Below are 23,058 nucleotides of genomic sequence, written 5' to 3'. Positions count from 1 at the left end.
CATTCAAATCACAAAACGTGCTCGTTCAAAAAATCATCACCGATTGTCGTACCTTCGTTTTTACCGGACACCCATTTTGTTGCCACACTGGAACCCGCAAAGGGTTCATCATTGGCTCGGAGCGCAATATCCGGTGCACGATTCGACGCCATAGCTTAGACTAACCTAACTGCCGTTCGATTGTATCACTGAGAAGCGTTTAGTTATTTAGCTCGGAACTAGAGCACATAAGTTGAGTGAGGGGCACATATGGATGCAGATAAGAAGCTGCCACAATATGCATTGCATTCCGTAGAGATTATCGTGAATTGTTCGATAGTAGTTTCAACAGTATGATTGATTCCATTGATGGGAGGTTATTCCAGGAGCTTACAGTTAATGATGCCGTTAAAGCAAAGAACTACACCTTTGGTGTGATATTGGCTCCCAAGTGGTCGGATCCTATAACTGGGACATTTCCACTTCATTGCTCAGTATTTATTGAGCTCTGGTATAATATAAGTTCTGGGGTGTATATCCAGGGGCCCTCCTTAGCCGTGCGGTAAGACGCAAGACCATGCTGAGGGTGGCTGGGTTCGTTTCTCGGTGCCGGTCTAAGCAATTTTCGGATTGGAAATTGTCTCGACTTCCCTGGGCATAAAAGTATCATCGTGCTAGCCTCATGATATACGATTTTTTTTTTTTTTTTTTATAATAAGATTTATTGATCTAGTGTGGATAAAAGCTATTTAGAGAATGACGGCTTTGGCAGGTTTTGTTCTATTATTGGCAGGGGGGTTTTTTATGACTGATTATGCTCAAATTTGGCCTAAACATTCTTTGCATATCAAAGAATATTGTGGCCAAATTTCATAAAATTTGGTCGACAAAAACCCCCCTGCCAATAATAGAACAAAACCTGCCAAAGCCGTCTTTCCCCCTACATAATTGTTTTAATTTTCACAATTTAAATGAAATTCTAGTGCTGCAATATCAATTACATAATTACAGGTATTAATATAGGAGATATAAAGAGTAAACAATTTTAGCAATTTTATTCTGTTATGAGAACTGATGTTTTGAAGAACCGGTCTCAGTAGGTCATTGAAGCTGAGCTGTCGCCAGCCATTTAAGACCGCTGATATTTTGTCTGCAAAAAGGTGCATGCATCCACAACTCTTGGACACTCGCTGAATTTGTGAACTAAAGTCTCAACAGTCGCTCCGCAATGGTTGCAATTTTCTGTATCCGCTCGCCCGATGTGATGGTATAGCTGACGATGTTCTGATTTTTCATTCACGATCAGGAACAGTTCGTATTAGAGTGGTGAATTTGCTTGTAGATACGTTAAGCCAGATGCGATTCCAGTTAATGTTTGGACTATGTCGTTCCACTCTTGGTGTATCTGTTTTTTCTAGGAAAAACCGAGGAATTTGTTTATTAGATGGACTACGACGAATTTCTACTGGGGGTAGTCTGTGTTGTTGTTTTATCAATTTGAGGTCTAGAAGATTTGCAGGTATTGGTATATTGTTAACCTGGAATCTTGTTAAAAATGAATCTGGATATTGTTAACCGGAAAAATGTACGATTTGTAGAACGGAATAGATTCAATATCCTGTAGATGTCGATTCAGGATCAATGAACGACATTTTATAGCAGGGATCTCCAATTTTAAACCACCTTTGGAAACATCACGTGCTAGCTGGAGAATCGGCACGCGTGCTGGGATTCTACACCATAGAAATGTACCCATTGTTGAGGTTATTTTTGCAGTGTGGACCGCAAATGGACTCAATTTGGAGGCAACTTACCATATTCTTGATTATATGAAAGTGTTCAGTAAGATTACTTTTTGGCAAAGATTTAGAGATCGCATAGAGTGGAGCCAAGTGAGTTGAGAGAATTTTCTTACCACTTCATCCCAGTTTATCGTTACCATCAGTCGAATGGAGTTTGAAAAAAACACTCCTCGAACCTTCACTGTATTGGTAGTGCGGAGCCATGGGGGATGTTCATTGGGTTCCCGTCGATGTATCCAACGTCAAGAGAGTGTGTCTTTTGTATGTTGAGCTTTGCACCGGACACGTGCTCAAAGCGATCGAACAGTTCTTTCATGGTGTGAATCCTTGGTATCGATGTGCTGATTACGGTAATGTCGTCTGCGTAGGCAACGACGAGATCTTCTCTACACATTCTCTCGAGCTTACTAAGTAGTGGATGTAAGTAGAGCACGAAGAGCAGCATGCTCAAGGGGCACCCTTGACGAACAGACCGTTGGATCGGAAAGGTAGATGAAAGATGACCGTTGACTAGTATCCGAGAAGTGGAGAGAGTAGCTATTCGCGAGAGTAGCTCTACCAGTCCACGATTTATTCCGAGCGAGCACATGGTTTGATGAAGGAAAGGGCGATGAACACGATCGAAGGCTTGTTCCAGGTCGAAGGAAATGAATTTGCCTCTTTGCTTTCTCTGTTTTAGTTGAGCTATTCTATCTTTTAGAGAAAGAGTGGCTTGGAATATGTTCCGATTCGGGTTGGCACATTTCTGACTGTCACTCAAAATCTGGTGGACTCGTACTACGTTTTCCAATCGCGCCTTCAGTATCCGTGAGAGTATTTTATAGTCGAAATTTAATAGTGAAATCGGACGGTACGAGTGGGGAGAGTCGTCCGAACCTTTTTTTTTTACTAACAAAACAACTCCGTTAACGAATTCTTGAGGAAAGTTGCCTGCAAGTGCTTCGTTTAGTAATAGATTCAGCTCCCTGTGAATAATGTTAAAGGTTCTTTGGTAGAATTCCTTAGGTATTCCATCTGATCCCGGAGATTTTCTCGAAGCGCTGGTTCTGATAGCATTCAGTATTTCCGATGTATTTATTTCATTCATGCATTCGTCGTTAACTGCGTCATTCTCGGGAATGATTCGATCACAATCGAAGCTTCTCTCGCCGTTTCCATCTAACCTGTCATCAGCTGAGTAGAGTTCGCGGTAGTAGTGTAGCATGTGTTGTTCGATGTCTGATGAGTTGTCCAGAGTTTCATTTCCACCCGTAGACGCGTGATTGTTGTTCGCTTTCTCCTTCGCTCGCCCAGCTGGAATGTCGATATTGGTTCTCCTGCAACGTAGGTTTCGTTGATGCGAACAAACATTTGAGTGAAGCTACGTTGCAAGGTCAGCATTTGTCCTTTGATGCGATTGACCGTCATCAATACTGCTGCATTTGCGTAATACTGGTCATACGCAGTCCGAAGCTGTGCGTATAGGTGTTGATACTGGTCGTGGAAGTGGACAAAAGCTAGTTTTGTTTACCATCTAAAAAAGATTTTATTTTGGCTTTACAAATGTTATCCACCATGAGATCCACGACGGAAAGTTTTGCCGTTGTCGAGTCCATCTTTGCCAGTGTTGTTGGAACTCATTGATGTGATCAGCTGTTAGCAAATGAGGACGTAGGCTCCAAAATCCACGGCCGGGCTCTCTTCCGAGATTTGGTAAAAATAATCGTGTTGTTACAGCTTTGTGGTCTGTAAAAGAACATACATGTGTGTCTGCCGATTGAATATGCTGTTGCAGATTTGTGTTGACGTAGATGCGGTCGATTCTTGACATTGAATTTGAGGTGATGTATGTATGACCAGGCGTACGTGGATGTAGTTTCTCCCATACATCGCAAAGTTGCAACTGTTGGACAACCGCCCGAAGGGCAGGACTAGAGTTAGTACCAGTAGCATCGACTTGCCGTATGACACAGTTGAAGTCACCAGCAAGGATCGTGTTTTGGGTGTCATGTCGGAGGTAGTATGCGAGTGTGTTATTGAACAGTCTTTCTCTCTCGCTGCGCAGTTGTGTTCCGCTGTGTGCGTAGATGCTAACAAGTGTGGTGTTATTGATTCGAACCGCTACTATTCGACCATCAAGGCTTTTCTCTACATGGGAGAATTTGATGTATTCTTTTAGTGCAATTGCAGTGCCTACGTCTACGTTGCTGACGATGTTGTAGCCCGGAATACTGAGATGTTCGTTTTCAACCTCCTGGATGAAGATAATATCCAGGTCCATGGTACGCGCAAAAGAGCGAAGTGCATTTATTTTAGTCTCGTTTGATATTGTGTTGATGTTTATAGTTGCAAGGTTATAGCTCGTGTTCTCCATCATTTATATTGAGTCAGTGCAACCGTCTTCGGGTAAATGCCGCATGATTTTTGAGTGAGGTCGCCCACGGGTACGCCTGCTGGATGTCGTTGAATCGTCCGTATCGTGACCGTCGCCACGCTGAGAGTCTTCAGGTCGTGTTTGTTGGAGTCGATGTTGTTGATGTTGATTTGTTGATTCAGGTAGGAGTGTTGTGGAAGGCATCTTGCTTGATGATGGGAACGCCGGCGGGGGCATTAGAAAAGCTTTCGGTTCTGTTCTGGATGTAGAAGTGGTTGTGTTGCCGTGAGTTTGCATCTCATTTGCCGGTGGAGCCGGGTCATTGTTAAGTGGTAATGCCGATGTGTTAGTTGCAGAAGATGATGTTGCTGATATCGAGGGTAGTGAAGCTGAGCCGCCACTTTTTGGGAAATTGGATGTGTGTTTTCTTGCAGGTGCTGACTGCTTCGCAACGTTTGCGTAAGACGGATTTGATTTGCTTGGTCAGCTGCCAGTTTCTGAATAAGTAGCTTCTTATTCTGAATGCAGGATATGCCATTGTGGGTGGACTCACTGCAGTGACGACACGTGGTAATCTGGCCATTGAAAGACAAGCATGTGGTTTCACCGTCAATAGTGACGAAAGATGGAATGTTTCGTTTCACTATCATTCTTGCCACGCGAACTCCGGATGATACTCCCATGAACAAGTATTTATCGTCCCATGGTTGGTCACGAATCGACAGTACATCGCCGAAGCTTGATAGGAAATCGATAATTGCCTGGTCTTGTATGTCCTCGGATAGGTCGTACAATTTAACGTCAACGCCTCCATCTTCCATCTGAATGCGGATTGGATAGCGCTTATTGTCGATAACAAGTTCGTGTTTACCATCGTGATTGTCCACAATTCGTTGGGCAATTGAAATTCCATTAGTTTTTACAAACACACAGCCAAGGTATTTGCTACACTGAATGCGTTGTATTTCTTCTCGCTTCAAGCCTAGCTGTTCACCGATGAAATTATGTAGCTCCTCGAAGGATGGTTTTTTCGGTACATTGGCGTACTCGATGCGAAAAGTATTCTCGCGGCGGTTCATCGCGATGCCGGAGCCGTTATTAAACGAACACGCGGGCGCGAAATGGATAAACTTCTCGAAGAACTCGTGAAAAGAAGCCGACTTTTGAGTTTGTATATAAACGCGTCTTCCTCGCTCAGAAGTTGAGCGCTAACTGACGAATGCAAAAATGGTAACCTGGCTTAGAAACCTCGCAGCTAATAACTGTGGAAATGCTTAATGAAATGGAATGCTGATGCTCTGGACAAAATTTTAGCCAAATCGGCCGACGTTTGGGCGGTGCTAAACTCGTTGGAAGTTTATATGGAAAAAATATATGGGGAACCATCGAAAAACAGTGATTTGCAGTTAGAAATTCACAATCTACGATGAAGAACTGCGATACTCATTCAGTTCTTGCGAAATTAATACAGAATGTTATGCTGAAAACCGCGAGAAAATTAGAGTTTACCCGGAGAAGTTATTCGTTTGATCGTTTTTAATTTAATTACTTCTCGAATTTTTGAGAAGTGTTTTAAAATTATCTTTCTACGGGAAACACGGGTAACCGTGCTAATTTTTCGAATGCACAACATTCTGCTTCTTCATTTTCTTGCAACGCCAAATCGCCAATTATCTTCGCATAGAATATCATTATGCTTGACACACGCGAAGATTTTACGAATTATATAAAATACGGTAGACTTCAGTGTTACTTAGTCTAATAGTGGGAAGAAAAGTTGAAAAATATTATTCAGAAAAATTCAGGTAATCCTAATAAATATTCAGATCAATTTTCCACAAAAGCTTTGTCAATCATTAATTTTTATGTTCTAATTCACATTTACAAAAAATATTTTGTTGTTGTGTGTCGAGAGGCAACACACATTGATAGTCCCAACAAATTGGGAATGGCAATATTTTTGCTGTTTTAATTTTGTCATTTACCAATAGAGCAGAATCATCCGACATGAGATCAATGATGCTTATTTATCGAAGATGATTCATTGACATCGTGTCTGACACACATTTTTTTCAGCGGAAAATTGATATCATAACTATACAATTATCCCATTCTGTCCCTAGATTTTCTAACAAAAAGTCTAACGAAACTAACCTGATTGAAAGAAAATTATTCACAGGAAGAAAAAGAACATCATCACATATAGCTGTGAAGTGTTTGCTGATAACAGGCCTTGATATATTTTAGTTACATGTTTAATTTTCAGTTGGCAAATTTGTGCCGCATGATTTCTCACTTGTATATTTGGCATCATCGTGCGAAAAGCAGGTGCTACTTACAGGATCAGAGTGTAAAATAATCGAAAATTTTTGGTGAAGTCCATTTTTCTTCATTTGTCAGTTCATTTCCGACACATTCATAGTCGGCTCTGGACAGTCAATATTCAGTTGAATATTAGTCATTGAATATTTATGCACATTTTACAAATTGATAAATTATCTGAAATCTGAACACGTTTCAAATAAGTAAAGTAAAGTAAAGTAAAGGACTGAATCCGATTTTCATCCGCGAGGCACTTTCAACGGTAATCATCAACATAAACAATGCTAATTATGTTTTTCTGTACATAGTAAATACACTCAGTGACAGTCGAATGAATGAGTTCGTGGAGTAGTCGTCTGACTATGTCATTCTATGTTTTGAATATTCCTGCGATGTTTGTCAAAATTCGGACCGAAGTTGCTTCATGAAGATGAATATTTTAAGCTCTGTGCAGGATGGTACATAACCAAAACTATATTTTTAATCTTGATACGTGTTTATAGATATGACTCAAGCTCACCGAGTCCGAATTACACTTATGCCAATGTCATAAAGCATTTTAAAAGTTTTAAGCTGTTAGCTTCCAATCAAAGGTATTTACTCGCATGATACATGGATACTACTTACTATGGAGCTTTCCGAGGCTCAGCAATAGGTTGCACAGTCACCCACGCGAATCATCGCCTCCTTTACCCTCTAACGATTGGTTGCCAACAACCACCTCTGGCTTATGGTGAGCTAGTTGATTCAAAAGTATTAGATTGCTATTGTCGCTCCTGTTCGCGTGACTAACATCTAGGTTACTTCGACCTGGCAGCCAAAGTACCGGTACTACAAGTGTCAAACCGATGTTGGCGATGAAACCAAACATGCACTTCAACATGAGCTTGAGCTTGAGCTAGATTGACTGCTCGTAGTTGCTACTCCATTATGACCAGATCAGCTGTTCTTGCACAGGGAACCAACAGATATTTGCTTGGGACTAGCACACATCTTCAATGTACAAGTACTGGTGATCTCATTTGTTAGGTCATACTGGCGCCTGCCACGTCAGAATGCAAGTCAATGTAGGGAAGGGGGAGGAAATGATTATGCAATCACTGCAAACCGAATATATCTTGCACTTGCCACGAGTTCATGCGGAATTTGTTGGAATTTTTGGGTTAGGTTCGAGAGACAGAGGTCCGTCTTGGTGAACGAGCTGCCAATGTGATAGATAGCAGAAGCCAACTGATGGAATTTCTAATTGGATGTATAAAACGAGCTCTATAGTTCATTTCCAATTCTAGCAGATTACTGTTAGAATACTCAAGTTGAAGGAATAGTAATGGAAAAAGAATAATTTGACAAAATAATTTACATGACAACAGCGCTTCCAGCGTTCTAGTACTTATACCTCTACTGGTGAGCTAGGCCCAGTTGCCTAGAACTGTTCCATTAATTCATTATGGCAATCGTATGGGCTGCCGTCAATTTCATAGGTGAAAGGAACGCCTACCAAACCGGGTCCGCGACGTTAGGTATAAGTACGTTAGGCATAATGGACGATAGGCATAACGGACGTTAGGCATAATGTACGATAGGCATAATGGACGTTCAAAAAATTGAACTCAAGGAGGCTTTGCTTGAACACAGTATGAACTTTGTTATTCGCTCAAAGGTCTGTCAGATCGTTCACACTACTTGAACTTGATGAAACTTTATGTTCCCTGCAAGTCAAGATACGAAAAAAAAATATGAAGAAAAAACACCCGTTACGTTCTTCTGATTTTATCTGCTTCGTGTTTTAATACAGAAAATAAATGATTTGTTTAGATGCCATTGGATTGTTTCCATGCTTTGAATCTCTTACGCATTTTAGCGGTTTGTCAGTTTGATATCGGTATCACTATTAGGTTTCGTCTCGTTTCCGCATTCTATCAAACTCAATAATATACCTATGAAGAATTAATGCGAGCAAGTATCTACATTTTGTCTACAAATTCAAACCATACATCTTTTTATCCTTGGAATTTAAGGATTTGGTCGATCAATCACTACACAAAGGCGGTAGTACCGATTTTTCGGCGGAATGATATTTAATAGGGCGAATCATTAACCCATGCCATTTTCAAATTCCATAAACCAAGGACAATCAGTCAATAATTACCGATGAAATAGGCTGATTAAAGCTGCCAAAGTTTCTACGAAACAACAGTCATGTGTAGAGATAAAGTATTCCAGATAGCAATACACAATACTGGGAGAATAAATGCTGTTTAAAATCGAAGCTATTTTACCTGCCTTTGGCACGAGTTAGTCCTATCCAATTCAAATCCACTGTTTGTAGTTCTTTTGAGTATTTTTTTTCGCGTATTAAGGACCGGGAAGCAAATACCCGGATAAGCAGCTAAAATACCCTGATCTCAAATTCAAAGTCCCATTGCATCCTCCTTAATTCTTGTAAACGTATCCTCGTTGGCCTACGTTATGTTCTGAGTCACATTTCCATATCATTATTACGGAAAGTACAAAGCTATTTACTAACTAGTAATTATAAGTCTATTTACTTTGATTGAATTTGAAAATGAGACTTTATAATGACATCAGATTGTTTAATTTTACTTAAGTGATATTTTGAACCCGTTCAAAATATGAACTGAACGCAGAGTTCAAGAGCCAAATGAAAATTCTGAACAATGATCGAAGATTGCTGTGATCAAGTTCAAAATAAAAGATCGAACGGGCATTTCTTAGCACGCGTTCAGTTCAAAATGCAACGCTGGTACGCTTCCTTGACTCTGATCCAGGAAAAAGTCTGAACATTCTGCAACAGATAAATATCCGCAGGAAGCCCATATGAGATGGTCTGGGATTTTCTACGCATTCCCTCCTTTGTCACACACTATCGCTTCTGCATAACCATGTAAATAAGACTATTACAAACTAAACTTGGAAACTTTAGTAAAAAAACAGAGATAAATAACTGACGGAAGATGACGGATCGAAAAAAAAAACTCCTCCGTCACCAACCATGGCACTCTCGATTCTCCACCCGTCCCGTGTCAAAAGTCTCCACAGCACCAAAAAACGCGAGTGCGGGCTCGAATGTATTTCCCCTAATAGGAATAAGAGACAGAAACTGGTGCTATTACGGAAGCCTTCGAAGCCCATCGACGTTAAGACCAATCTGCCCACTTGATACCACGGGGATTAGCAACTGATCCATCAGATGGTCATCTTGAAGAGGCTGGCACCTCACACCAAAGGTACGGACGGCCTGTCAAGGAATCAGTTCGGGTTTCGTAGGGTAGATTTGGTAGGGTATACCCCGTTAGGCATAAAGACGTTAGGCATAAGCACGTTTGGCATAATGGACGTTAGGCATAACGGACGTTAGGCATAATGTACGTTAGGTATAATGGACGTAAGGCATAAAATGACCCAGAGAACAGCCCGTGGCATAAATTATGCCAAACGTCCATTATGCCTATCGTACATTGTGCCTAACGTCCGTTATGCCTAACGTCCATTATGCCAAACGTGTTTATGCCTAACGTCTTTATGCCTAACGGGTATACCCTACCAAATCTACCCTACGAAACCCGAACTGATTCCTTGACAGGCCGTCCGTACCTTTGGTATAAGGTGTCAGCCTGTTCAAGATGACCATCTGATGGATCAGTTGCTAATCCCCGTGGTATCAAGTGGGCAGATTGGTCTTAACGTCGATGGGCTTCGAAGGCATCCGTAATAGCACCAGTCTCTTATTCCTATTAGGAGAAATACATTCGAGCCCGCACTCGCGTTTTTTTGCTGTGGAGACCACGGGACGGGTGGAGAATCGAGAGTGCCATGGTTGGTGACGGAGGAGTTTTTTTTTTCGATCCGTCATCTTCCGTCAGTTATTTATCTCTGTTTTTTTACTAAAGTTTCCAAGTTTAGTTTGTAATAGTCTTATTTACATGGTTATGCAGAAGGATAGTGTGACAAAGGAGGGATGCGTAGAAAATCCCAGACCATCTCATATGGGCTTCCTGCGTGATATTTGTCTGTTGCAGAATGTTCAGACTTTTTCCTGGATCAGAGTCAAGGAAGCGTACCAGCGTTGCATTTTGAACTGAACGCGTGCTAAGAAATGCCTGTTCGATCTTTTATTTTGAACTTAATCACAGCAATCTTCGATCATTGTTCAGAATTTTCATTTGGCCTTCTTGAACTCTGCGTTCAGTTCATATTTCTTGAACGGGTTCAAAATATCACCTAAGTAAAATTAAACAATCTGATGTCATTATAAAGTCTCATTTTCAAAATTCAATCAAAGTAAATAGACTTATAATTACTAGTTAGTAAATAGCTTTGTACTTTCCGTAATAATGATATGGAAATGTGACTCAGAACATGACGTAGGCCAACGAGGATACGTTTACAAGAATTAAGGAGGATGCATTTATGGACTTTTGAATTTGAGATCAGGGTATTTTAGCTGCTTATCCGGGTATTTGCTTCCCGGTCCTTGATACGCGAAAAAAAATGACCCAAAAGAACTACAAACAGTGGATTTGAATTGATAGGACTAACTCGTGCCAAAGGCAGGTAAAATAGCTTCGATTTTTAAACAGCAGCTATTCTCCCAGTATTGTTCATTGCTATCTGGAATACTTTATCTCTACACATGACTGTTGTTTCGTAGAAACTTTGGCAGCTTTAATCAGCCTATTTCATCGGTAATTATTAACTGATTGTCCTTGATTTATGGGATTTGAAAATGGCATGGTTTAATGATTCGCCCTATTAAATATCATTCCGCCGAAAAAATCGGTACTACCGCCTTTGTGTAGTGATTGATCGACCAAATCCTTAAATTCCAAGGATAAATAGATGTATGGTTTGAATTTGTAGACAAAATGTAGATACTTGCTCGCATTAATTCTTCATAGGTATATTATTGAGTTTGATAGAATGCGGAAAACGAGACGAAACCTAATAGTGGTACCGATATCAAACTGACAAACCGCTAAAATGCGTAAGAGATCCAAAGCATGGAAACAATCCAATGGCATCTAAACAAATCATTTATTTTCTGTATTAAAACACGAAGCAGATAAAATCAGAAGAACGTAACGGGTGTTTTTCTTCATATTTTTTTCGTATCTTGACTTGCAGGGAACATAAAGTTTCATCAAGTTCAAGTAGTGTGAACGATCTGACAGACCTTTGCGCTAATAACAAAGTTGATACTGGGTTCAAGCAAAGCCTCCAGTTCAATTTTTGATAAGAACGCGCGTGATACATATTTTTATGTTCACGGGCTCAGTTCAATAATTTTGAACGTAAACTGAACGTGTTCTAATGCAACACTGAAGCGTACCCCGAGTATGTTCCGTCAAATTGTTGAATTTGAAAAAAAAAATGAGAGCTCAGCGGATCGAAGAGGCTCATAAAAACCGCGTTTGATGAGTATCAACCAAAACATATTGTAGATTTTCTCGAAGCTCAAGTAAGCGGATTATGATTTTTATGGGAGCTTGGCAAGGCAGTTCCCTCAAAGGGGGAAAGGTCATTTGGCCGAAACCCATTCGGCTGAAGGCCATTTGGCCGAATGCCATTATGCCGAAAGTTGTTTGGCCGAATATACCATTTGACCGAACAGACCATTAGGCCGAAAGTCATTCGGCCGAATGGGTCATTTGGCCGAAAGGGTTGTTTGACCGAAAGGGTTGTTTGGCTGAAAGGGTCATTTAGCCGAAAAAGTCTTTTGGCCGGATGGGTCGTTTGGCCGAATGGGTCGTTTGGCCAAAAGGGTCATTTAGCAGAAAGGGTCGTTTGGCCGAACGATCGCGCGAACATCGAAATATTTAGTTCTTCGTTGTGCAAGTGAATAAATTAAAAATGCAATTTAGATTGTAGTTCGGGTCCGATTGTGTTTCTTCCAGCACGCAGAACGATCGCTGATAATTATACTACTCAAACCGAAAAAAGCCAATAAATTAATTTCGATAATGTCACGCGGTGATCAAAACTATCCTAATTATAAAATCCAATTGGCGAAAAATTGATGAAATACAGTTCGAATAAGATTCAATTTGGGCGAAGTATGGGCTTGCGAGAGTTATGCGTGAAGATATTTAGCGCGCTCTTGTATGAAACTCTGAAAATATGCCACGAATCAATAGAACTGTTTACGCTTGCCGAACAGCACATTATTAGGTTGAAATCGCTGTTAATTTGCCTGTCTTGGTACAGTGATCACCACGTCACGATCCAAGCCGTTCCTGGGTGGACGTTAGGCAGAATAACAGCGATTTCAACAATGCTTGTTCTCGCATATGGCCCTCTGCTAATCTTCGAATCTGTATCTTCATTACTTTCATCTACTCCCTTTCGCTTTGAGTAGTATAATTATCACCGAAAAAAGCCAATAAATTAATTTTGATAAAGTCACGCGGTGATCAAAACTATAGATCCTAAACTATATATTAGACTGGCCCAGGATACAAAAAGTCGTCCGATTCTACGGGGCACCCCCCAGGATTTTACCTTTGGGTAAGAAAATCATTCTCTGAAAATTTCAGCCTGATCGGTTATTGCATAAGCTGGCGCAATTGATTTGAAGTTAATATGGGGGTTTCAGCCGAAATATATGGGAAAATACACCTCTGTTACTATTTCGTACAGGAAATTGGATAGAAGAGCCCGATTGAGCCCAGATTTGCAGGAAATGAAGTTAACATGCCAATGAACAATTCGACATAAAATTCTACTATGATTAAATAAACTTTAAATCAGTTTTTGGCTGATTTATTTGGAGTTTGGTTGAGCACTTTGAAATTCATTAATTGCCATGAAAACATACGCATGCAATCAAAGGTTATATAACATAACCTCAAATCCGCAAAAATTAAAACTGGGGTTTATTTACCCATTTCGCCAGTAATAATCAGTTGCAAAAATTACCCATTATTTGAAGTTTAAAGGGAATACCCATTAATGAGTAAATCGAGTTTACTCATTTAATGAGTTATGCCGCTTTTCTTCAAAATGGGTACGAAAATACCCATTAATGGGTACTTGAAAGCTTCCGTGTACTGCAATCGACCTAAAGCGATTAAAACAAAAACAGTCATAACATGTATGAAGCAATTTCCCCCCTCGTTCTCTAACTGGAGTCGCTGCTATGTTAACAACGTTATTATTTTCTACCCATTATAATGGACAATACTAATAGTCTCATACAAGAATGCTCATTTCCGCTAGATGAGTTAGCCGACTAGAGATAGATAATAAAAAGGCAATCGCCGCATTCCAATTTTGTGATAATTTATTTAGCAGAACACGTGAGTGTTGTTAACACATATCTGCGAAATGTACGATCAATTAAACATGAATTTAAATCTAGATTCATGATGCAACTCTTGGAGGTATTTTTGTAATCTACGATATAAGACGATTGCCTTTTCAATTTCTCATTACAAATTCATTTAATCCAATTCAAACTTATAACAGTACATATCTAAATAAGTGAAGGTCATTGCGATTTTTGTATATTCGAGACTATCTCACAAGTAAAGACGCCACTGGCACTGTTCAAATAAATAGACTAGCTTCAAACAACCTTTTTTTGGCGGATTTGACTTATATTTGCGGTTAGTAACATTTGTGCCTTCTATAAAACAACAAATGTTTAGTAAATTTTACTTCTATTTCTTCTTTCACTTTGAGTTGCAATTAGAATCAGCCTAAATGCGCCAAATTACCTACACGCTTAAGTAGTCCATACATAGAACAATGCAAATAGTTAAAACATAACCTTCTCATGAAGCATAATATATTCAATCACCGCATCCTGTTTCTAATCAGCGGTGTAAGTAGGCCATCCTTTTAGAAGTTTGAAAAGCTATCGCCTGTTCAGAAAACGTTATCATTAACCGTTGCTTTGGAACCGAAACCTCTCATCAAAGTGGCCTACTGTTTGTTTACTTCATTGGTCTACCTATCGTTTACTTCACTTTAACTCAGAAACCAATCACACGATCGCGCGCGCGCAATGATTTTGAAAAAGAAACGATCAACCAAATTCTCACGCTTCCGCTCGGTTCGGTAGTCTTCGACCAAACTGAGCGCGATTCCGCCAGCATCAACCACTATATCGAAATCGCAGGGATGACACGAGATGGGAACGAGACGCGATTGCCGATGATGATGATGATCGGTAATCAACACGCGAGACTGATAACCGATTACAGCCGTTCCTGTGGGCGTGAGAACAATACCCTCCGAACCCAGTAGGGGCGCGCTAGCAATGAATGACGACGAGACCGCAGCATAGTACCGGATTGAGCGAATGCGTCACCATACGTGCCCGCGTCCGCACCGAACCGGCAGCTACAAAACTGATATGTACTGATACGAAAACGATTAAAGTGGCGGGCACACAGAATAGGGACAATGAATGGGAAGTCGAACACATAGGCTGCTTGCTCGCTCCATTTGACCATGTGATAAGCTCTTGTGCGAGCGTGCTAATTGCTGTGATATACAAAGTCATTGCAAATATTTGAAAACGAATACTGTCGATATAAAAAGATTTCTTGTGCTAGTTGATTCATTCACTACTTAGAAATTTGGTATGCTACTTCCTTGGAAGTAAGTGGCGATTATGGTTGGAATCCCCGTACTGCACTTCAAACTAGTAGGACTGTTATTTAATTAACCATTAGCTCGGTTGAAATTCATATTTCAGTATGACTTACTGATATTAACCTCTCCTTAACAATGATTGGAAATAAACTAGGTATAGGTCATCCAATGTAGGGCCTTTAGTACTATAAGTAACAGTTTAGCTATAGTTAGTAAGTAGACATAAGTAGCTCATTGTATATAATTTCATCTTAGAATAAATAATTTAGCGAATCAAATTCCAAAATAAATATCGATTCACGATTTCCAATAAACTCAATTAGCTACCACTGTTTTCTCTAGTCACGCTGATTTTGAATCTCATCACTGTTGACATTTCGCTGTTTTGATACAGGGTCGCAGCCAGGACCACAGTTAACCTTTTTGTCTTTCTCGTACAACAAAGTTGTACCGAAAGGTTATCATTTCACTCCAAAAAGAGCTTTCTCCAGAAGTCTCGGAGACCCATAGTATTATATACCAATCGACTTAGCTCGACGAGCTGAGCAAATGTCTGTATGTCCTTGTGTATGTATGTATGCACAAAAGCTAAGAAAAACATTAGACAACTTTTCATATAGTAATCTTCAACCGACTTTCTCACAAGTTTCATTCGTGAAGCTCTGAGCACCGGCTAGAATGAGCTTGAACTCTACTACACTCAAAGTCGGCTTGAGAAAGCTATTCAAGACTTTTTTCTTCTTTTAAATAACTGGGGTAATCTTTCGAACTACGTGGCGCTCAGGGCGTTGAACCGCTCCTTGGATAATAAAATGATCGGTTGACCGCCGTGGTCGTTTGGTCGTCGATTGACCACCGGAACTCCTACACTGAGTCATGAATAAAGACGCTGAGTCTTAGAAACACGACTCAGAGACATGAAACATGACTTAGAATCATGAAAATATGTCAGAAAACTCCGAAATCAGCGTAACGCAAACTTGCTAAATTACTTTTGTCATCTTTGTCAAGTTCTTCGGGTATTTTGGAATGGAGTTGAGTGTCGGCGAAGCAGCTGGGAAAAAAAGTTTCATTCGCAAAGTGTAAAATTTGTGTGCTGGCAATCCGCTGTCGCCAGACAGTTCAATTTCACAAAACAAATCCTTCCCGCCGCGGTCAACTCGGAATCGGATAGGAACTAAAACGTTCTAATTTCTAGTTTGTATAACCAAATTGTCTTCCTGTACGTGAAAAAGCAAATACTGGGTAAACCGTACCATTGGTAATTCACGTACCTGAAAGAATTAAATAGACCCCATTTAACGGTCTTTAGCCTCTTACCCAGCAACTCCTATCCCTGGGTAAGAGGCTAAAGGCTACCTCCTCGTGGCGCTGGCCGGGATATGAGCAACCTTAGGGAAGAACCGGTAACCAATCCCGGTTGTTATCTATGGTCGTATGTTGACAGGAAGGGGGGATTTGCTCCTCTCGGGAGGTGCAAATCTGATCGAGCGTCTGTTATCCATGCTAGTAGTGGCTCACAACAGCGTTTGTTCCCCATGTTAGGGGCGGCTGATCATCGTCCGAGTGCCAGCGAGGGACTCTAAACTAAACTGTGCACATCATGCTGCATCGTGCCAGCATCGAGAAGGCAGCCTCTTCAACGCGATTTAGGTAGCGCAACCCTGGTAAAGTAGCCTACCGAAGATTCTACAGTTACCAAGAAAGGCAAAGTAGTAGAGCAAACTGATCAGAAAATATGGGAGGATGAAGAACTACCTGCCGGCTGGTTGGTCGGCCTCATTACCTAATCTATAAGAAAGGGCACAGACTAGAGTGTGCCAATTACAGAGGGATCACCTTTCTGAACTCGGCGTACAAAATCCTGTCGCGTATCCTGTTTAACAGACTGAGACCGCTTGAGGAGTTTTTCGTCGGCGAATACCATGCAGGTTTTCGTGAGGGCCGATCAATGACGGATAAGATGTTTAGTAGGGTGGTTCAAAAAATCGATTTTGCTCCACAGTGCTCATCTGATTCTTTATCATGTTCTGAATGTCCTCTGAAAATTTGAGCTCAATTGGATTAAAACTGATTTAGCACAAGCCGTTTCAAGTTTACATGCAAATTAGTATGGGGAAATTTATTTTTTCATTATACTGTTAATGACGCTTCCCCATCAAGCGCAGGTTAAAAGAAAACCTATACAGCTAAAAGGAATACTCAACAGCTTTCACTCAGCGAAAACCGCATCCTAATTAATTGTTCCAATAATTAGTAATCGAATTTAATCTATACCGTGATTTTCTGGAGCTAATTGCATAACTCCTCAACAGGCAACATTGCTGCTCGTGGCGCGAAAGATAGCACACACAAATTCAGGCTACCGTGCGGGACCGAAATCCGTACAGCATCGAAATCCGTCCACCCCATGAGATATCAATAAATTAAAGAAGGTTAAAGGTAATTAATGTAGGAATAATTAATCTTATCCTGTTCAGATACTTGACAGTAAGCTTTTAGGGCATAGAATTGGAAAGAAGGCTTTGAAATAAAAACCACAAAAATCGAAAACAAATCTCCACCCACCAAACGCGGAGTTTGTGCCGCCATCTTGTTTTTGGGTACAGCATAATTGCAACAAAAGTAACTGTGTTTTAATTGCCAATTGCAAATCATTACATAAGATAAGTGGAATACAAATCGAAGGGATCTCCAGTGAAAACACTCCAGTGTATTTTCAGTGCGCGCGCTCCTGTGGCTCTGGAGTGCATTTTTTTTGACATGACATTTAGAAAATTCAAATATCCTTCTATTAGTTGAACTTACTTAGTTGAGACTAAAAAAATGTTTGGATGGAGTAAAATCAAATAGCAGAATTTTCTGCCCTGAGTGTACGACAACACTGGTTGGGGATGTGTTTGAAGTTGTTGAAGAATTTGTTTACTTTGGAATGCTTGTAACATGCGACAATGACGTTTCCCATGAAGTGATTACGTAACCAGCTTAGGTCCCGCAACATGCAGACGGAAAAGAAAATTTGCTCTATACAAAACTCTACCAGTGGCCCTTTATGGACATGAAGCATAGACAATAAAAGAGGCCGACCGGAGAACTTTCGGAGATTTAGAGCGAAAAGTGCTGCGTACTATACTCGGAGGGAAACTGGAAAATTGTGTGTGGCACAGGCGCATGAATCATGAGCTGTTTCAAGTATAAGAAGAAAATATTGTGGAACGTATAAAATACAGTAGAATCCAGTGGTTACTTAGTGCGAATGTCGAAAAAAAGAATAGCGCTGGCTGCACACGGTGGAATCGGAACTGGGGACCCTGAATGTTCGGGGAAACTGGAGGAACATCGCCCAAGACCGACGATTATGGAGCTCTACAATACGCCAGGCACAGGTGTACCGACGCTGTAACTAACCAGGTACCAACGTGAATAGAAAGTGTGATTATTTTTTCTTTGGTCTGAAGTGCGGAAGTGTCTGGTCCCGAGCCATCATTTTGTATTAGTGAAAAGGGAGTAACACAGCAGGAAACGACTTGGAGGATGGGTAGGGAACCTTCTTCACTGTAGAGTTACTGCCTGTCTGCCTATGTGCGGAACCTAGATCAGAATATTTCCAAAAGAGAGAGCACCGTAGTCGATTTACGAATGCTGCCGACGGCAGTACTGGCAAGCATCTTGGAACAGATGTGCAACCACGATTCACTCAAACATACTCTCGAAGCGCATATAACCGAAATCAACAACTTGCAAATGGTGATCCGGCAGGCCTTCCTCAAGCAGATCATGTTCCAATGCGTTCAAACTCTGATGACCGCCCGGAAACCCGTTGTCACAGAGCTGCGCACCAAATTATGTCGATACAGCAGTCTGTACTGGAGAACCAGCATGTTCCGGCACTGAGGGAGGCACGCCTGGAGGACTTTCTCGGTACTCAGGGTGAGGTGCCGCACGCTGAATGGATGGCCTTCATCTGCATGGGTAGCCGACAGCTTATGGTTGCCTTTCTCCAACAGGCTGACAATGGCCTCCGGATGCGGTCGTTCCTGCGATTCCGGTTGGCTAAAAGAGTCACTGTACGTGTTTAAAACCACACTAACTATGATCCAGCTATTGAGGGCGTACTGTTGCTTCAAACAAACGAATACCACCTAGGCCCAAGCCCTGAACATTATCGATAAGTTGACGCAGGACCGTCAACGGGCGAACAGGTTGCAGAGCTCGGAATTGGACGATTCCAGTGCGAGTAGTAGCAGCACGTGTGCTCTGCCCGGCGGTGATAACGATAGGCTTAGTAACATACCGAACAGTTTGCTCGCGCATATTTACCAGCAGATTTCGGTGCAGCACTTCTACCGGAGCGAGCATGACCTGAGCTACCAGAACACTCCCGACAAAATCATCGTAGACGTTCTCCGGCAGGTGGCGAAATTTTGCGTCGTCAAGCATCAGTTCCAACTCGCCAGTATGCTTATCAAGCAAGCGGTCTATCGGGCTTCGGAACGCATCACCAAAAGTACGCCGATGCCTTGCTCCATTATGGGTTCTTCCTGTTGAATGTAGGCTCGATAGCGAACAGTGTAGCAGTACATCGAAGCGCACGAAATCCTCTATCGTATCTTCGGCCAAAGGAATTTGCACGTTGCAGGGGCACATGAAGACCTCGATCAACTAAACGACATGGTTTGCCAATCGATGCTGATTCATTAGGCGGAAGGCCGTTAAGCCGAAGGCCATTAGGCCGAAAGCCATTAGGCCGAAGGCCATTAGGCCGAATGTACATTAGACCGAACGGCCATTAGGCCGAACGAGAAGTGGGGAGTGAGGTGCGAAGGAGAAAGAAGGAAGAAGTGAGAATAAAAGGGGAAGAAAAAAGAAGGAAAAACAAAGGAAGAAGGTAGAAAGAAGAAGGTTGAAGGTAGAAGGAAGACGGAAGAAGAAAGAAGAAGAAGGAAGACGGAAGAAGGAAGAAGAAATAGGGAAATAGATATAAGAAATTAGAAAGAATGAAGAACGAAGCAGGAAGAAGAAAGAAGGAGAAAGGAAGAAGGAACAAGGAAGGAAGGAGGAAGGAGGATAGAGGAAGAAGAAAGAGGAGAGAAGAAAAAGGAAGAAGGAACTGGGGAGTGAGCAGCGAGGAAGAAAGAAGATGGGAGAGAGAAGAGAAAGAAGTAATAAGGAAGAAGCAAGAAGGAAGAAAGAAGAAGGAAGAAGGAAGATGGAAGAAAAAAGAAAGAAGAAGGAAGGAGGGAGAAGAAAGATGGGAGAAGGAGAAGAGAGATAGAAGAAAGAAGAACGAAGAAAGCAAAGGAAGAAGAAAGTAGAGAAAAGGGAGAACAAAGAAAAAAGAAGTAAAAAGGAAGAAGGGAGATGGAAAAAGAAAGAATTAAGAAGAAATTATGAAGAAGAAAGATGGAAGAAGAAAGGAGGAAAAAGAAGAAGAGAGAAGGATAACGGAAGAAGAGAGACATAAGAAAGATAAAGAAAGAAAGAGAAGGAAGAAAGAGAAGGAAGAGAGTCAGAGTCCCCGTATCTATCGAATCTGCTTCGGCAACATTTCACACCCTGTCTCACTACCCAACTATGTGTATCAGAATTGTACAACAGTCGGTTGCGTACAACAGACATGTGCTTCTATTTGTCGTATTGATGCGGGTTTGCTTCTGCAACGACAATAGAGGCTCGCTTGCCACCGATTGTCCGACCAGCTGCGGTGTGAGATACTGCAGGGTATCATCATTTTTTATTCTTGATTGATGAATTGTGAGGGGAGTCAGATTTTTTCTTTTTTTTTTGGAAAAAATGTTTTATTTTGATACACATAGTTATGTTTGCCATTTTAGTCCCACCGGCAGCCGAATCTATTTTCGCAATCTTCTTCTTCTTCTTCTTCTATATACATAAAAATGAATTTCTGTCTGTCTGTGCCTTATAGACTCGGAAACTACTGAACCGATCGACGTGAAAATTTGTATGTGGAGGTTTTTGGGGCCGGGGAAGGTTCTTAAGGTGGTTCGAGACTCCTCCCCGCTTTGGAAAGGGGGGCTCCCATACAAATGAAACACCAATTTCTTCATAACTCGAGAATTAATCAGATAATTCTCGCGTAACATTTGAAAAGGACCTACAACCAAAACATTGAGAAAATGCCGTTCGAAAAAAATGCATCACAATTTCTATTCCTATTTCCCACGTTTATGATATTTTAAGCAGCAAAAACTCCTAAAAGCACGTAATCAAGACTATCTATCCATCCATAACATTAATTGCATCGAAAACATGCAAAAATCTGTCGAAATCGTAAAAATAAAATTTTAAGTCTATTTTCATTTTTTTCTCCGGAATGGGCCTTCTTGATAAGTTATTCTGCATTTGCTTGTCATTCATAAACCCTTTGTTTATGGCATTTTTTGAAAGTAAACACGGGATAAGGATTTTCGGGAGGGGAGATTTTCTCTCTCAAGTAGACCTGTGCGCCGCCGCGCCACGCCGCCGCCGCCGACACTTATTGTCGTACGCCGACGCCGGTCAAGGTGTCGGCGGCGCGCCATACGCCGGTTGGCTCGACGCCGCCGAATTTCGTATTTCACGCCGATGATTGGCCAACACAAAAATCACAGTATGCAGATCGTTTGCATCTGCCGGACCAAGGCATTAATTAAATAGCTGTTATACCTTTAGCAGATTGGTTTGCTTCTATCTCTGTCACATTTATCTTATTGGCTACAGAGAGCAAAACTGGTAACTTGGCTTCTGAAGCTGGAATACGATGGGGCACGTGACCCACCAAATTGAACATTTCCTTCACTCTCCTTGTACTTAAATAGCCAGAATTTCTCTAAAAATAACGGTTTCGATTTATTTTGATAAACAATTCCCAAAGAAATTTATTTGTTTTCCTGAAATAATTTCTGAAGGAAGTCCTGGAGGAAGTTCTGAAGGAGTACCTGAAGAAAATTCTTAGAGTCTTGAGGAATTTCGGACTTTGTCTCCGTCTGGAAGATTTTCTTAAGGAATCCCTGGAGAAAATTCCGAAGGAATTCTTGGAGGAATGTCCAAAGAAATTCTTTAGGAAATTTAAGCATTCATTTGTGGAGGTTTTTGAAGGAACTCCTGGAGAAATTCCTGATCGAATTCCTGACGGAAATTTTTGAAGGTATACTAGAATGAGTTTCTTGATTTCCTAAAGAATTATTAAAGGTATTCACGAAAAAAAATGTAGAAATTTTCGAAGGAGCTCCTGCTGTAAGTTCCCAAGGAATTCTTGAGAATATTCGAATATCCGCAATCTCAGGCGTGGTAGCGGGTCACTTTTTAGTGACTTGGTCACTTTTTTTGGCAAGTCACTAAAAAGTCTCATTTTTTCGAGCTCAAATCACTAAAGTCACTATTTTCAACTATTTTGGAACTTTTGGCTAATTTTAATTTTTTTAAAATTTAATTTTTGTTTAAAAAATGCTCGCTAAGTGCCTTTTGGTCCGATAGTTGCTCTTAACTTCTTCGCGACTTAATATTCACTTTGAAACTTGGCCAACTTGGTGTTCTTATGGGATTTTCGACAATAATTTATTGAAAGAGTTTCATGTCATAGTTTATAAACTATAAGTGATGCAAACAGAATGCGCACAGGGATTTTTTATAACAAATAAATATAACAATTTTGTAACATAAAATGAATCGAAATATTAAAATCTGCATCTGTGTTTAATAAGGTAATGGGATTTGAGGCGGTTTATTGATAACATATCAATAATTGTTAATTTTTAAAAATATATTCAGATGATATACATCTGAAACTGAAAATGCATAAATTTTGGGTACGCAAATATTAAAAATCGTGAATGTTTAAAAATTTTAATGATTTTGAATTTGACACACACCGTATGATATTCCGAACAAACTGCTTGTTCAGACATGTCATTAACAAAAAAAAAAGATTTTGAATGATGATTGATTTGATCTTTAAACAGGGAGCATACTTGTTTGAAAAAA

General features: G+C 40.7%; 1 protein-coding gene and 1 pseudogene across 9 annotated transcripts in view; one reads left to right on the top strand and one right to left on the bottom strand.

Annotated features, from left to right (window-relative positions):
• LOC134202332 (sodium-independent sulfate anion transporter-like) overlaps positions 1-23,058 on the bottom strand; it is a 63,258-nt gene that overhangs the window by 15,901 nt on the left and 24,299 nt on the right. Inside the window, exons 1-2 of one of the 9 annotated variants that reach the window (XM_062677363.1) lie at positions 14,429-14,563; positions 53-267 (exon numbers count right to left, since the gene is read on the bottom strand). The exons of 2 other annotated variants lie outside the window; for them this stretch is intronic. In XM_062677363.1, the coding sequence (XP_062533347.1) occupies positions 53-152 (100 nt within the window). In that variant the 5' untranslated portion in view covers positions 153-267; positions 14,429-14,563. Of the gene's footprint in view, positions 1-52; positions 426-14,404; positions 14,564-23,058 lie in introns of those variants that run through there. 6 more of the 9 variants (XM_062677367.1, XM_062677381.1, XM_062677377.1 and 3 more) reach the window with 6 other exon arrangements.
• On the top strand, positions 18,610-19,776 carry LOC134218112 (amyloid protein-binding protein 2-like; annotated as a pseudogene).

Source organism: Armigeres subalbatus, chromosome 1, assembly GCF_024139115.2.
Source record: "Armigeres subalbatus isolate Guangzhou_Male chromosome 1, GZ_Asu_2, whole genome shotgun sequence".
In the NCBI taxonomy this organism is placed as follows: Eukaryota; Metazoa; Arthropoda; class Insecta; order Diptera; family Culicidae; genus Armigeres; species Armigeres subalbatus.
This window is presented reverse-complemented; position numbering and strand designations above follow the sequence as displayed.